Genomic DNA, 14,341 nt, shown 5'->3' with positions numbered 1-14,341 from the left:
CTATAAAGTTTTATGGACTCAAAAAGGAATGTAAAAATGAAAGAACGACCTATTCCCTGTTATTTTGATCATTTTAGCATTGGAGCTACGATGATACCATAAAGGGGAAAAAGGAAAAAAGAAAGGGTCTGTGTTAGTATCAAAGGAGATATGCAGAAAGGGGGTATGAAGGCATTTATGTGTGCCAACAACTGGGAAAGCAAAGGCAAGGCATGGGGATTTAGTGTAATGGGCTGTGAGACAGGAGGAGCCGCAGCCTAGGCCAGTGCTTCTCAACCTTGGCACCTTTAAGAGGTGTGGACTTCAACTCCCAGAATTACTGTTATTGTTTTGTTTTGTTTTGCATTGTTTTGTTTGTTTTGCAGGAGCCTGCAAATGGCCTGCTCTTTAGGTTCATTTTGTTAATATTGAGGAAAAACAAGACGACAGTTTTAGATGGCCACATTATATTTAATATAATACAAAGATCCATCCTAACTCTGGCTCCACTATGACTTCAGGCAGAGAGCAAGAATAATCTTAGCCCTTTGAAATTCCCCACTTTGGCTAGGAAGGCAAACAGAGGCAGGGGTTAGTCCCAACAGATGGCTCTACCACTGGTTGGCACCTCTGAAGCAGAAATGGATGGGCATGAGAGCCTCAGTGTGCTGACCACTTGGACTGAGATGTCATACGCAGGGAGAGTAAATGCCAGTATTTGCTAGTGGTGCAAAGTAATTGTAAAGATGTTTGCAAAGCCAGAGCAGCTTCTCACTTCTAGAACAATTGATTTAGCAATGTTCAAAACTAAATCCTTCCAGAACACTGAAAGTCTACCCTCTCCTTGGAATTAATTCTTGTTAATTCTAACTCCAGGGGTGGCTCCATAAGACTTGAGTCAAAAAAACATCTTCAGGGACTGCAATGTCCACCCAGCAACCCACTGAGTTCACTTCCCCTCTGATCTGCACCTCTGTTGTGTTCCAGTGTCAAAACATACAAAGCATACAGAATAGGAAGCAGATTTGATAACTGCCTGAAGTAGCTGACAGCACTGGAAATGTGCCTAACACATAGCAAGATCAGATTTTTCTCAGGCAAGCAAACAAGAGTGGGAGTGCTTGCTGAGTTTAGAGAGGTTTATCAAAATTGTTCCAGGAAGGCTTACTGTGTGCCAGTTTAAAATCAAGTCCAGAACCCAAAGCAACATCTATTTAAAAGGACAGGGATAGTTTGGGATGCAGATCTTTGATTTTAATCTTTTTTTTTCTTTTTTCTTTGCCAGAGGCATTGTTTTCTGTTTTTCTAGATTTTTTGAGCTAATTTTGCCTGCATACCACACAATAATTAGACTTCCCCCCAAGGGCTGTTCAGATGCTGACTGATGATAATGGACGCCCCAGGCTGGAGGTGGTCATGGACTGGCCTTATCTGAATTCCATCTGTTGTCATTTAATTGTACAATACGATTTTTTGAGAACAATGCCTATCTGCACGACCTCCTGCCTGATTTTTTACATGTGCAAACATATATTTGAGCAGCGTTCTTCTTTAATGTTCAAAGATAAAACCTGATGATGAACAGCTGTCATGCAGTAAGCAACAGTTTTTAAAGATAGAGTACCATATCGTTCCAAATATATTCAACATTGAAACATGATCTGATCCAAATTTTTGCCAAAGCAAAAATTATTGTTCTAAAGAAAAAAAATCCATCCTTTGTGATATAATCTATTCCTATTGCTTATTCTTATTCTTAATTTTAATTAGCATTAGCCACTGTACATTATATATTGCAAATTGTTGACATTGTCAGCTTAATCTTGCCTCCTGGTTAAATAAAAAAAAATCAGCCATCCTAGGCCACAGGAGAAATAAATGGCAAAGTCTGTAATTTATCAATGCCTTTATTATGACCAACCAAAATGCCACAGAAATGCGTGCAGAATTTGGAACATATTGTTTTTATTCCTTTATTTCTTCATTCATGCGTTCATTCAATTTATAAGCTGCCTAATCACAAAGGAATTCAAGGTGGCATACAGTTTTTTTTTAAAGTCCAAAACCAACCTATCATCATACCAAACAAAGAAGAACCAGTTAAAAAAATGGAAGAACAGTGAAGCACCTCAAGGAAATACCAAAATAATCTAAACATTGCATACTTGATTTGTGGACACAAGTCATCCTGCACCATGGTCTGTTGGAAAAGCCTGTTTTAAAGCTTTCCTGAAAGACAACAGGGTTGGGGCTGTCCAAACTTTGGGGGAATGTGCTTCCAAAGGACAGTGGTGGGAGTGGTGTTGACCTAACAAGAGGATTGTCTCAAGTATGGATTTGGCAATTAAAGTTCACACATATTTGAGATATGTCATAGAACCTGTGCCAGATGATCTTGGTGGCATGCCAGCTACCAAAGTAGCAAAAAACAATCTCATTTGTTCCCTGTTTGCAATTAATAGTGGGTTAACCAATATGCGGTAGATATGTCTACCATTCAAAATGGGCCCATGGTTCCATTTATTATTGCAACATAATACAATCAATGTTTCCATTTGTTTGTCACAATAGGAAATTTCAATCTAAGCACTTGCAAGATTCCATGTTTTGCTTTTTCATTGAATCTGGCCAAACTGTAAACATATCTTGCATTCTTTGCAAAGCTGGATGGGGCTCTGCAATGGCGGTGGGATCAGCTTTGAGATCAGCTGGCCTTAATAGCATACTGAAAGCATTTCTTGACATCAACTTATAAATTAAATGGCTTCCTATATTTGCTTCCAATATAACTGATTATAAATGATTTTAGCACAGATTAAATGGTTGTATTAACTGAAATGCTATTAAAATTGCACAGGAATGCAAAAGATCTATAAGATGGCTTAAACAAATAATAGTTTTAAAACAGCAAAATGCAGCGAATGCTGAAAGAAAGAAAGAAAGAAAGAGGACAATTAACATATTTGTAAGGCCTCTGTAGCAATATCTAATGTACATTAAGATGATGTTGCAATAACCCTGTCTCTATTTCCAGTGGTTCCATCCTCTATTTATATTGATTTGGTCAAACCCAATCTTGACATTTCCAAAGCATTTGAAAACTCCTTGTTTTTTATCAGTAAAATTCAAATTCTTTTGACTGGAAAGTGACATTGATCTTTTGATCAAAGATAAGTGGGCTCAAATTCCTACATAGCTATGAAGTTCACAGGTTATCCTTGCGTCATCACTACTTCCCAGCCTCATTTACTCTAGAGGTCAGTTAATAAGAATGAAAATGTGCCAGCATGAAATCTTTGGAAGAAAACTGTGACAAAATAAGAGAAATAAAATGTGATAACCTTTAATAGGCTGACACAACCTTACCTTTTTCCAGAGAGTAAAAGCTCAAATCCTTCACTGATCTTCTCGAAAGGCAATACATGAGATATTAGTGCATCTGTATTAAATTTATTTTTCATGTAATCAGAAACAAGTTTAGGGAGAGCATCTTTTAACTTCCAACCTGGGATTTAAAAGAAAACAAACATGAATACTGGGTAAGCTATTCATTCCTTTGTATAAAAGGACTGTATCTACACCAGCTTTCTCTGGGCTGATAATCCTTCAAAATACTGTGAGTTATAATGATGCAATTGGAGAGCATCAGGCTGGTGAAAGCTGATCTATATGTCTATTCTCAAATTATATCATAATACTTACAACGATGATGCTGTTATACTAGTAAAGGATGGGGCTAGTGTTTATTCTTTATTCTTTATTATAATGTCACTTCCCAAGAAACTTGTAGCTAATTACACTTATGATATTGAGAATCTTGACTAAAACCACATTTCCCAACCAGAGCCCCTGCTGTCTGCTCAAATTCAACAATGGGAGATGGAGATGATTTGGAGGCTGAAATTAAGTGGATAGTAGATACGTTTCCTTAGAAGAGTCAAGGCAACTTTATACCAAGCTGGACCAATCTGAAATTATACAACTTATTTCAAGAAATGAATCACATGCACATTCTTGCTAGAAGTATCTTATGACCCACATTAGCCAATGCGCACCTCCAATCAAACAGCCTATTAGTTTCCTTCCTGTGAGCAGGAGAGCAGGATCAAAAGAAAGCTGTGATCTTGCAGGAGGTGCCCCCACCAGCACACAAGTCCCATGACCCACATGGGAAGATGCAAGGGCACTGACCTATTTGAAAAACAAAGAAAAACAAGCAAAACAATTGAAGTGAACAAGGAGACTGTTGTCTAAGTTTTCCAAGGATAGCTTGTACATAGTCCTAGAGGCATTGCTTATAAAAGAAGGGAACATCCAAGAGTGAACAGGAGGTCCGAAACCTTAATACATCTGACTCAGCATTCTGAAATAGGAATTAAAGATGGACAATAGTTCCATTCAGACAACTGAAGGCAGAGGTGATGATGATAGAAGTGTCATGGCACGAGACTCAGTGGCACCAATTCCTGATGTGCCTTGAGGAGATGTGTGGGCCCAGAGGGAGTCTGGTTGTTGGCTCTCTTTCTTGCTGGAAGAAGGTACCTCTTCCTCCCCACTTCTTTCTTTTACCTAGTGTCAAAATATGGGCAATATATAATTGTAACTGCAAGGACCAACCAATATATCAGTTTGCTCATTTGTCCTCTCCCACTGGGTAGAAGAGTGAGAGGAAGTAGGCCTAGAACTGGAAGCTAACAGAAGAAGAGGAGGAGGGCATTTATACACATGTAGCCTAGGGCATCATAAACCCAGATGTGTCTCACAAATACTGCAACAAAGATAGCAAAGTGAACGTGCAGGTGCTGGTTTATATTTAACAATTGCACTTTTTCCCAGAAGATGAAGAAAGAATGCAAAGATCACTATTGCAAATATCCCCCCCAAATATAGAATTTGTGACTATAAGACACTAGAGTATTCTCTGCTTGAAGGTTTATCCTAATCTCTGAAGGATAAACCTTCTGCTACAAACTTGAAAACTGAACCTAAGAGATTAATGCCAAGACAAATCACATACTTCTGTGTCAATGCGTCCAATCACTTCAAATGTATAGTCCACACCAAGGCCAGTCATCTGCACAAGCACCTCATGAATTGGCTTCTCAAAATCTTGGGGGCAGATGCACTCAGTGGCTCCTAATTCTTTGGCCTTCATAAATTTATCCTTGTTGATGTCAATGCCAATAATCCTGGATGCTCCAGCTGCTTTGCAACCCATGATCACAGAGAGACCAACGCCTCCTAAGCCAAAGATGGCACAAGTAGAACCCGGCTCAACCTGAAAAATCACATGAACAAGAATCTTGTGTTGGAAGATCCAGTACCCTGACAAAACTTATGTAACAAAATCAGGAGCTAGATGGGTGGGGATGGCATGAGAACTGGCAAAGTCTAGGACAAGAGGACAGACACTGAGACAAAACTGAGCAGGTTGCAATAAAAGTAGTTCTAGTTTCAAGAAAAAGGGGCAACAGCACAAAATAAACAAGTGGAATATAACAGGAAGGTTGGTATACATATATAAGAAAAGGTATAACCTAGGACTGGAGAGAGTGCAGAAAATAAATTGGCAATGACTTTTGGCATTACTTTTGTCTAAAGTAGCTTTCTCCAACATGATATCCTTGCAACACTTGTGAATTTAGACCCATGACTGAGTTTACATGTTACACTAAGCCATTGTTTGCCACTACATTGTACTAAGCCACAAACCATGATTTACAAACCTTAATGATTGGATTCATAAAATATATTAAGCCAAAATCCAACAAGCCAAAGACTGGGATTACACATCAAGTTAACCCATGGCTTATTTACCTATGATATGCTAAATCAACCACAATGGATCACGATTACCCAAATCACAGTAGCTAGATTTGTACAACAGGCTAAAGCAAAATGAAACCAAACCAAAGGTTCATCTCCAGCAGAAATGGGAGAAATTCTTCTTTCAACCTATGCAGGAAGCATTAAGTTCTTCTTACCTTGGCAGAATTGATGGCAGCCCCATAGCCAGTAGAAAAGCCACAGCCAAAGAGGCAAACTTTGTCTAGAGGAGCATCATCATCAATTCTTACAATGGATGCCTCAGGCATCACAGTGTATTCAGAGAAGGTGCTCGTCCACAGGAAGTGATGAACCTGTTTCCCCCGGCAGCTGAACCTGCTGGTCTCATCTGGCATCAGATTTTGAAAAGCTTTATAAATGCTGTTTGAGGAGATTCATATCAGTGTATATCATAAACTGGACCAGTCAGAAATTGTCAGTGTAAGTAGAAAACCCAAATGAGTAATATGTACAACAAACTTACTGGGACTTGAGACAGCAGTTGGCTTTTGGACTCAAGCAGCAGCCACATTGTCCACACTGAGGAACACAGAGAGGAATGACTTTGTCACCTTGGAGGGAGAAAACATCAGTCCTAATGTGATATTTTTGTGTTAAAAATCCCATATTTGCTAATAAAAGTTCAAGAAATCAATATGAAGACTGTACACACAGAAAATAATTCCTAAGATGTATTTCAGATTTTAAGTCACCACCTCTTTGCTATTCTTTAAAACAGCTTATATTTTTTCAGGTTTTTTTTAATGGCCTGGAAGAAAGATGCTGCTGTTTTAAGAAGTCAACTGTTAATGTGTTTTTTAAAGTAGCTGCAACTTTTTTTCCCAGGCTCCTGAGAAGGCTTGGAAAAAAATGAGGTGGTTTCTTTGTTTATTTACAGTTTTTATAGCCCACCTATCAGAAGACTTTGGGTGGGTTACAACAGATTAAAAATGTAAAACAATTCAGAATATAGGAACTCTAAACACCTCCCCAAGATTGATGCCTCTAGCAATCAGCTAGAGTTAAAAACCTGGTAAAGTACAGCCATTTTGCCCACTTTTTGAAATGCCATGAAGGCAGGGGACATGGACCTCCAGGAACAGAGTTCCAATGTGTGAAAGCTACAGCAGAAAAGGCCTCTCATCTGCTCCATGTCCCCATGGGTAGGGACTCTTAGTGGACCTTCTTGGCAAGGCAGTGCATGATGTACCCTGCTGCTACTCCATATGGGGCTCTGTATAGGTGATGACCAGCCCTTTGGATTGGGCCTGAAAGCCTACTGGTAACCAGTGCTAGCTTGCAAAGGTGCTGTTGCCCCATCTGCATCTTGCCACTTCATTTTGGATCAGCTGCAGCTTCTAGTTGCCCCACACACAGAGTATTATGATGATTCAGCTGGTTAGGCATGAGTTGCCATTGCTAAAGCATCCTTTAAGAGTAGAGAGGTACCATGCTTGCACTTGTGCAAGGTTTGAAATCCATGTGAAAAAAATTTAAAGCACATACCATCAAATAAATATGTTCTTTTAAATGTGTTTGTAAACTTGAAGTTTTACTTCAACTAAATTTGGACTAAAACTAGTAAAAAATATTATCTCTCATAGAGAAAATGGAAAATAAATTACTGTTGGAAATGGAGGAAGGTCCTACTGCTGATGTTATCATTGTCTTCCATCATTCTGAAGCCTCCTTGGTAGCCACTTCCTAGACTGAAAAATATGTGTGGGAAAGTTTCCTTCTAATGTCTTCCTTTGAAGTTAAATTGAAATGAAAGAAGTGAGGGAGGCTGCAGATTACTGGAGACAAGATTGTACAATGAAAAACAGAACATTAACTTATACCCCTTTGCTGCCTCCACAGATATCTGCAGGAAGGGGAGAAGGGACAAAATCTGTATCACTATGTCACAACACAAACTCTACCCCTTAATTTTCTTTTGGTGACATCACAATAGAAGGACAAAAGAGCAGAGATTGCACTGTGACATCATAATGCATATTTCATTGTTTTGGCATAACTCTGATCAGGAGCAGAGGCTTACAGTTGTGCTGTGACAAAACAAGTGCTCCACACATGGGGAATTGACCAACGATCTTTTATTGTTTGTAAGAAAATTTGAAAACATATTCTGTTTCATCAGATTGAATGAGAACTGATAGAAGAAAGTTATAGGGAATTTTTTTCTGCTTGGCATAATTTAATCATGTTTGCAATCGTTTATCTTTTATTGATTTGATTGTAATGTCTTTGCTTGACTGTTGTGAGCCACCAAGAGCTGTTGAGAATCAGATGCCATACAAGTTTAATAAATTATTATTATTATTATTATGAACCTGATCCCTTTTATATATTTCAAAATGTAGATGCCTCTTCAAAATTGCCTGAAACTCCTAGTACTGTCCAATATGAATGGCTCCTCTGTCTTATCCTTACCTGGTTTTACACAAGTGACTTCTGGTCCAACACTTTCAACAATGCCTGCTCCTTCATGGCCCCCAATAACAGGGTAGTCTATGTTTGGAAAAACACCTTTCCATACATGATCATCTGTCCGACAGATCCCCGTGGCTACCATCTGTGCAGATAAGAGTATGTCATTTCAGTATTTGCTCTGCTTAGGTCCAGTTTCACCTAAGAAGGTGAGAGGAGCTGTGCTGCATCAGACCCAAAGCCTATCCAGTCCAGCATTCTCTGCACAGTGGCACAGCAGATGCCTTGTGGAAGCCTTCAAACAGGACACTCCTCCCACTTACACCACACAGCAGTTATACAGCTGAAGGAAGGAAGACTTGGGGGCTTTAGTGATGCTTGCCTGAAGATCAACAGAAATAACACCAGATTTATTGGGTTCTGTGTTGCATTTTTCAATATAATTTGTTTCTGGTGTTACCAAAATTTTAATGGCAGACTTATTAAAAACTGGTTCTGAAAAGCACACACAGATCTTGAGAGTTGCCTTCTTCATTCTGGATGCAGAATATCTGCTGATGCAAAATCTGGTGATCTGAATCTTTTCTTTTTCTACAGAATGCAACAGTTCTGCTTATCACCATCATCTCAACAGAAAAGCAGCTGTTGCAGAGGAAGACCCTCTATGGACCACTGATAATGTCACATTGTCAAGAACTTATTTAACAAGCAGGCCTGTAGCCATGCACAAAAGGAAGGTACTGGCAGGCTTCAAGAAGCTCTCAGCAATATAGAACAAGAACTGGATGATTGGTAGAGCAACCATCAACAGGAACATTTTGGACAGCAGCATTTTGGTTCAAGTCTTGTTTGTTATTTATGTTTTCCTAAGCCGTTGTCTCACTAGCCTTTCCAGCAAGTCTGAATAGTTTAGGTTCAAGATACTTGCAGATTTTATTACAATAATAATTTATTCACTTCAGGAGATGTCCTCCTTTTTTACCTTCACTCGAATTTCATGGCTCTTTGGTGGTGCTACTTCCACCTCTTCAATCGAAAGTGCTTTGCCCCGTTCCCAGATGACTGCAGCTTTACATTTAATCACCTATGTACATATGGACCATCAAAAGAAGTCAGAGAAAAGTGCAAAAGTACTGTCAGAATATTTTACTTTTCCTCCAAACCACAGCAGTGACAGAATTGCTGAACCAGGAAGGGAAGGCAGTTGTACTTCTTGGGTTTATTTCAACAAGCTATGGCAGTTTTACCATGGGAAATTTGGGAAGCACTGGTTTAAGTAGTGGTGGGGGACATCCCTAGACATATTTATGCAGAATGTTAAATGGAGTTTACTTCCAGCTAAGTGTGCAAACAACTGCAGCTTAATATTCATAATAATCACCCTGAAGCTTCCCATATGCCAATGTCTCCCTCCAGAGATGGAAGGAGGGATGGAGAAAAAAAACACAGTAATACCTTTGGAAACTTACCTCTCACAGTTTTGTATGTATATAAAAATCAAAAACTAATTCAAATTTAGAACTTTTCTAAAACTTGTAATGGGTTCACCAATTTTAAAAAAAGGTTACCAGGGAAAGTCTGCATTATATTAGGAGGTGTTGCTTGCAAAAATGTTAGAATAGGCAAAACTGCAAATAAAGATCTGTGGAAAGATGTTAACAAAAAACATGTTCACATACATATAAGAAGGCAAGTACTTAGGAAAAAAATACCCTTCAAATCAATTAATCGAACTTGCAAAAGCAGAAACTAAGAAAAATCAAAACTGGCATACATATGTACCCATCCCTAGCTGGAAATACTACTTCCTCCTATTTCCAAAAGATTGTTTTGTTAATTTTAACTATGTGCATGCATATCTATAATAGACAGACAGACAGAGGTAGATTGGTTGGTTGGTAAGTAGGTAGGTAATACACATTTATTTACTTAGGAGCCAGTCTGGTGTAGTGGTTAAGGCACCAGGCTAGAAACCGGGGGACTGTGAGTTCTAGTCCGCCTTAGGCACAAAGCCAACTGGGTGACCTGGGGCCAGTCACTCTCTCTTAGCTCTAGAAAGGAGGCAATGGCAAGCCACTTCTGAAATTTTGCCAAGAAAACTGCAGGGACTTGTCCAGACTGTCACCAGGAGTCAAAAACTGACTCAAAGGCACACACCATAGAGGGATATATAGCATAAACAAGAAAGGATGTACAGTGCATAGCAACTATTCCCAAGTCCCATTTCTAGCCTGGTTGAAATTGTAACACCTCTGGTTTTGTCAAAGCCCTTTAGGTTTAATATCACACATGAAGTGGGATTCTCCCACCTCAAGCACCCATACATTCAATTTGTTACTATGTTGTTTTGTTTCCCGATCAGGGCAGACCTTGAACCTAACTATATTATAATCAGTTTGACCTGAAAATCATTCCCAACACATTGAATCTTCAACCTGCTTTTCCTCCATATTGTCATCCTCAACTGTAGATTGAACAGGTTGCATTGTGGTGGATGCATTTGTTTATTTACTGGGGCTTGTATGCTCAATAGCACACAATTATCAGTAACAAAGAAGAAAAAGAAGAAAACTGTGGCCACTGAGGAACAATAAACATCCCAACACACCCAAATCAAGCCAGGTCTCCTTCCGGGGGTTTCTGTGAAAGCCAATTTGTCATGGCTTTCGTAAAACTCAACAGAGTGGGTAGAGTCTGATCTTGGAAAGAAAACTATTCTAAAGAAGAGGGGCTACAATTGAGAAGGCTTGATTCCTCGAGCCTTGTAGCTGACAGTCCCTAAGAGATTGGACCTGGACAGAGCTTGCCCTACTCAATCTTGTTGGATAGGCAAAAGACACTGGGTGTTTGCATGTGTGGGTAGAATGTGCTTGGAGGCACCTGCCAAAGCAGTTGCAGAGAAGGCTCTAATACCTTCTTTCCATTTTGCAGCCAGATTGCTAAACCTTGAAGTACGTTAAAAAAGAAAGCCCGAGGCTGCTATTGCATGTTGACAGCCTGACATACCTCCCCAAATTGGACTAAGACATAGCTGCTGAGGGATAAAGAGAAGACTAACACTCACAATTGCGGGATGTACCTGGAAGAGGATTCCACTCAGCTGTGCAGTGCAGGAACTGAAATAAACCTGTCTTTCTGGAGTTGGACTTTCCTGCAATTGATGATGTCTCCCCACTGTTTGTAATCAACATGGGTGTGCTTTGCAGCAGAGTCCTAATATTTTGGCATATGGCAGGGCTCTGTCTTGCTTCCTTAGTTGCGGTTTTGCTGTCCTGTTTTGTATCTTGTTACCACATACCCAAACCATTGGTTTATATCTACCACAGCTTTTACACCACTTACAACTTTGCCGCGAAGTGCACATATAATCAGGATACAGTCAGTATTTTCCCAACTGCCCAAACACCTGATAGCTTTTGTTTATTATTGTTGTTTGTCATCCCTTAAAAATGCTGTTTAGTTTTCCTTAGAATACAAATTTGACGTCTACTTCAGTTTGTTGATATTAAAAGTCAAGGGATGGATTGAAAAGATATGGGATCTATTGATTTTAAGTGGGCCCAAGCTGTACTGAGGAGAGGCAGGAAAATGAACAGGAAGATACAACTGATAACGCCACAATGCCTGCATTCATTTAATTTGGAACAGATCCCACCCTAATGGCTAATGACAGCCAACGATGTGTTAGAGTAGTTGAAGTGCTGGAGTGGCACCAGGAGACCCAGGTTCAAGTCCAGCCTAGCCTGGGCAACTTTGGGCCACTTACTGTCTCTCAGTTCAACCTCTCTCATAGGATTGCAGGAATAAAGTGAAGGGAGCTGTGCTTGTAATTCTCCTTGATCCCTTGGAGAAAATGGGGGATATAAATCTACCAAACAACGTGATGAGTTGCTCTTCTTTTCCATGCTAATCAGACTAAATAAACTTGGGAAACGCCTTTTCCACTGCAGAAAAAAAAGTTTGCAGTGCAATCCTATGCATGTTTACTCAGGACAAAGTTTTCACTAGGCTTCTGTATTTTAGACTACAGCTCTAACACTTTGCTCCCATAAATGCATGCACCTGAATACACTTTTTAGGCTGTTAAATTCTCTCCAAGCTTAGATTTTTCTGTGTAGTTTCTCTCCCCGATAGCAAATTTTTATTGAACTGCACTATCTTCAATGAGGCCATCTGTGGAATGCATTTAATAAGGCAAAGTAGTTCTCTCTTGCATTTGGCAGAGTTTGCAAGTCAGTCATGGTATTTTAAATTTATTACGATAATTTATTACCTACTAAGTAAAGAAGGCTACTTGGAAGTCTCATACCATAAATGCAAAACACAACAAAAGAAAGAAGAAAAGTTTTCCCCATATCTATATTGGCTTGTAGAGCTGTTTCTAGATTACACCACTGATTACAGAGTCCTGCATGAAATCTGATATATCAGGGGGAAAGCTAAGCTAAAGAAACTCTCCTCTCTGTTGAAACCCCTCAGAATCTAAATAAGCATCATGGAAGGGGAGGGGGTCAGTTTATAGTTGCAATGTATACTCAGAAAGAGATTGCAAGAGTGAGAAATATTAGCCCTAAATTCAGAGATTTCTGGCTGAAAACTGTTTTGGATATTACACTGAAAGCACGCGTGCATGCACACACACACACACACAAAAGAATGCAATTCTTTTGTTTGCTCTTGGCACACTTCTCTCAAACTGCTGTGAGATTCAATTAGTTTTCTGTATGGTAAAGCATGTTGGTGATCTGGATGGTGAAGAGCAACGGTTTGTCTATATTTACATTAAACACTTCGAATGAAAAGACTATCAGTTTAAATCAGACATGGTACATTTAAAACTCTCAATGTGAAACCTCCTAACAACACATTTGGCAACTGATCTTGTTCTAATACTTGCCCACAGGTTATGCTGATCCTGCTCCCATCCTTAAAATTCTTCAACAGAGCAAAACAACACAGATTTGTACCCCATTCTGATACTGTAGGTTGGACCATGACTCCCATCATCTCTAATCAACATCTCCAATGCTATCTTGAAATGATTAGAACAGGTAATCCAATATATAGTAGAAGATACTGTGTGTTAAGTACTCCATAGACAGCACTAAGTCTTAGTACTGTAAACCCAAGAAAGATTGTGTCAGCATTTTTATGCTTATAGTGCAGGTGAAGGATAAGAATACAGATTTTAAAAGGCAATCAAATGGCTATACAGTTTCTCACACACAGTTTAAAATCATCCCAATGCTCTAGAACACTCAATTTTTCACTCATCAGGCAAGTTTACTTTTTGAACTCACAAGGGTTGAATAGTTCTTCACAACTTGATCTTTGCAGAGTATAGAGTGAATCAGCACAAGTGAAATCACAGAATGCATCATTCATTTCTATGAAACAGTGTCTACACTTCATTCTTTCATTTCAGAAGTGGACTAATAACCACTCATATATGTTGTTCAGGCAGGTTTTGATTAAGCCTTAAAAAGAGTCTTCCTTACCTTCCCAGCAGTCGCCATGTATTCCAGGATCCCTGCTTAGAATCTGCCCAAACTCTTCTATAAATGACTTCTCTCCCTGGTCACTTTGGCTCTGAGAGATACACGAACAACTTTTCTCCACCCAGTACAACACATACAATGTTTAATCTATGATAGGTCAGCTGTGGAAGAGGAGGGTTCATTTGCAGCTGTACTAAAAAGTTCAGTGCCTTCCAAGATTTTTGCTTAAAATAATCTCCCTCTGGAGTAGCCATCCAAAGATAACTGCCATCTGGACCCAGAAGATAGATTCTAAAAACACACACATCTCAGAGCTTAGTACCAAATAAGTTTCTGACTGAGGACTAGTATGTACCAGCAAAAACCAAAGCAAAACACACACATTTGATCTATGTTCTCTTGCTTAAACTACTTACATGAAGGATAAATATAGACCACATGATGCATTTGGACAGCTATTTTAATCCCATAGATTTGGAGACATCATAGAACCACAATTGAGAAATACTAGTCCTTGAGGAATAGCTATTGGGTTTGCTTTGTACCCATCACACGTGTTTGCCAAGGCAAAGATTTATTAAAACGAATGACAGTTCATATGACAAATA

The 14,341-nt window shown here is 39.2% G+C and overlaps 1 protein-coding gene across 1 annotated transcript; it reads right to left on the bottom strand.

The window, feature by feature from the left end:
• Positions 1 to 1,868: 1,868 nt before the first annotated feature.
• Positions 1,869 to 14,341, bottom strand: LOC134501713 (alcohol dehydrogenase 1-like). The gene is made up of 9 exons (XM_063309604.1): positions 13,734 to 14,341; positions 9,218 to 9,319; positions 8,239 to 8,380; positions 6,290 to 6,377; positions 5,964 to 6,186; positions 4,997 to 5,257; positions 4,035 to 4,170; positions 3,346 to 3,484; positions 1,869 to 2,903 (listed from the first exon to the last, which is right to left on the bottom strand). Exons 1-9 carry the CDS (start codon positions 13,749 to 13,751, stop codon positions 2,879 to 2,881), a joined length of 1,134 nt encoding a protein of 377 aa, XP_063165674.1. The 5' UTR covers positions 13,752 to 14,341; the 3' UTR covers positions 1,869 to 2,878.

This window comes from Candoia aspera, chromosome 8 (assembly GCF_035149785.1).
Source record: "Candoia aspera isolate rCanAsp1 chromosome 8, rCanAsp1.hap2, whole genome shotgun sequence".
Taxonomy (NCBI): Eukaryota; Metazoa; Chordata; class Lepidosauria; order Squamata; family Boidae; genus Candoia; species Candoia aspera.
The sequence above is the reverse complement of the archived record's forward strand: the minus strand, read 5'-3'. Positions and strand labels throughout refer to the sequence as shown.

Excerpts from the sequence above, each read along its gene's own strand:
- LOC134501713 (XM_063309604.1), bottom strand. Across the intron at positions 8,381-9,217 it reads GCCATGAAATTCGAGTGAAG|ATGGTAGCCACGGGGATCTG; the intron begins GTAAAAAAGGAG and ends TTATCTGCACAG. Across the intron at positions 2,904-3,345 it reads CTTTTACTCTCTGGAAAAAG|CATTCGCTGCATTTTGCTGT; the intron begins GTAAGGTTGTGT and ends TCTTTCTTTCAG.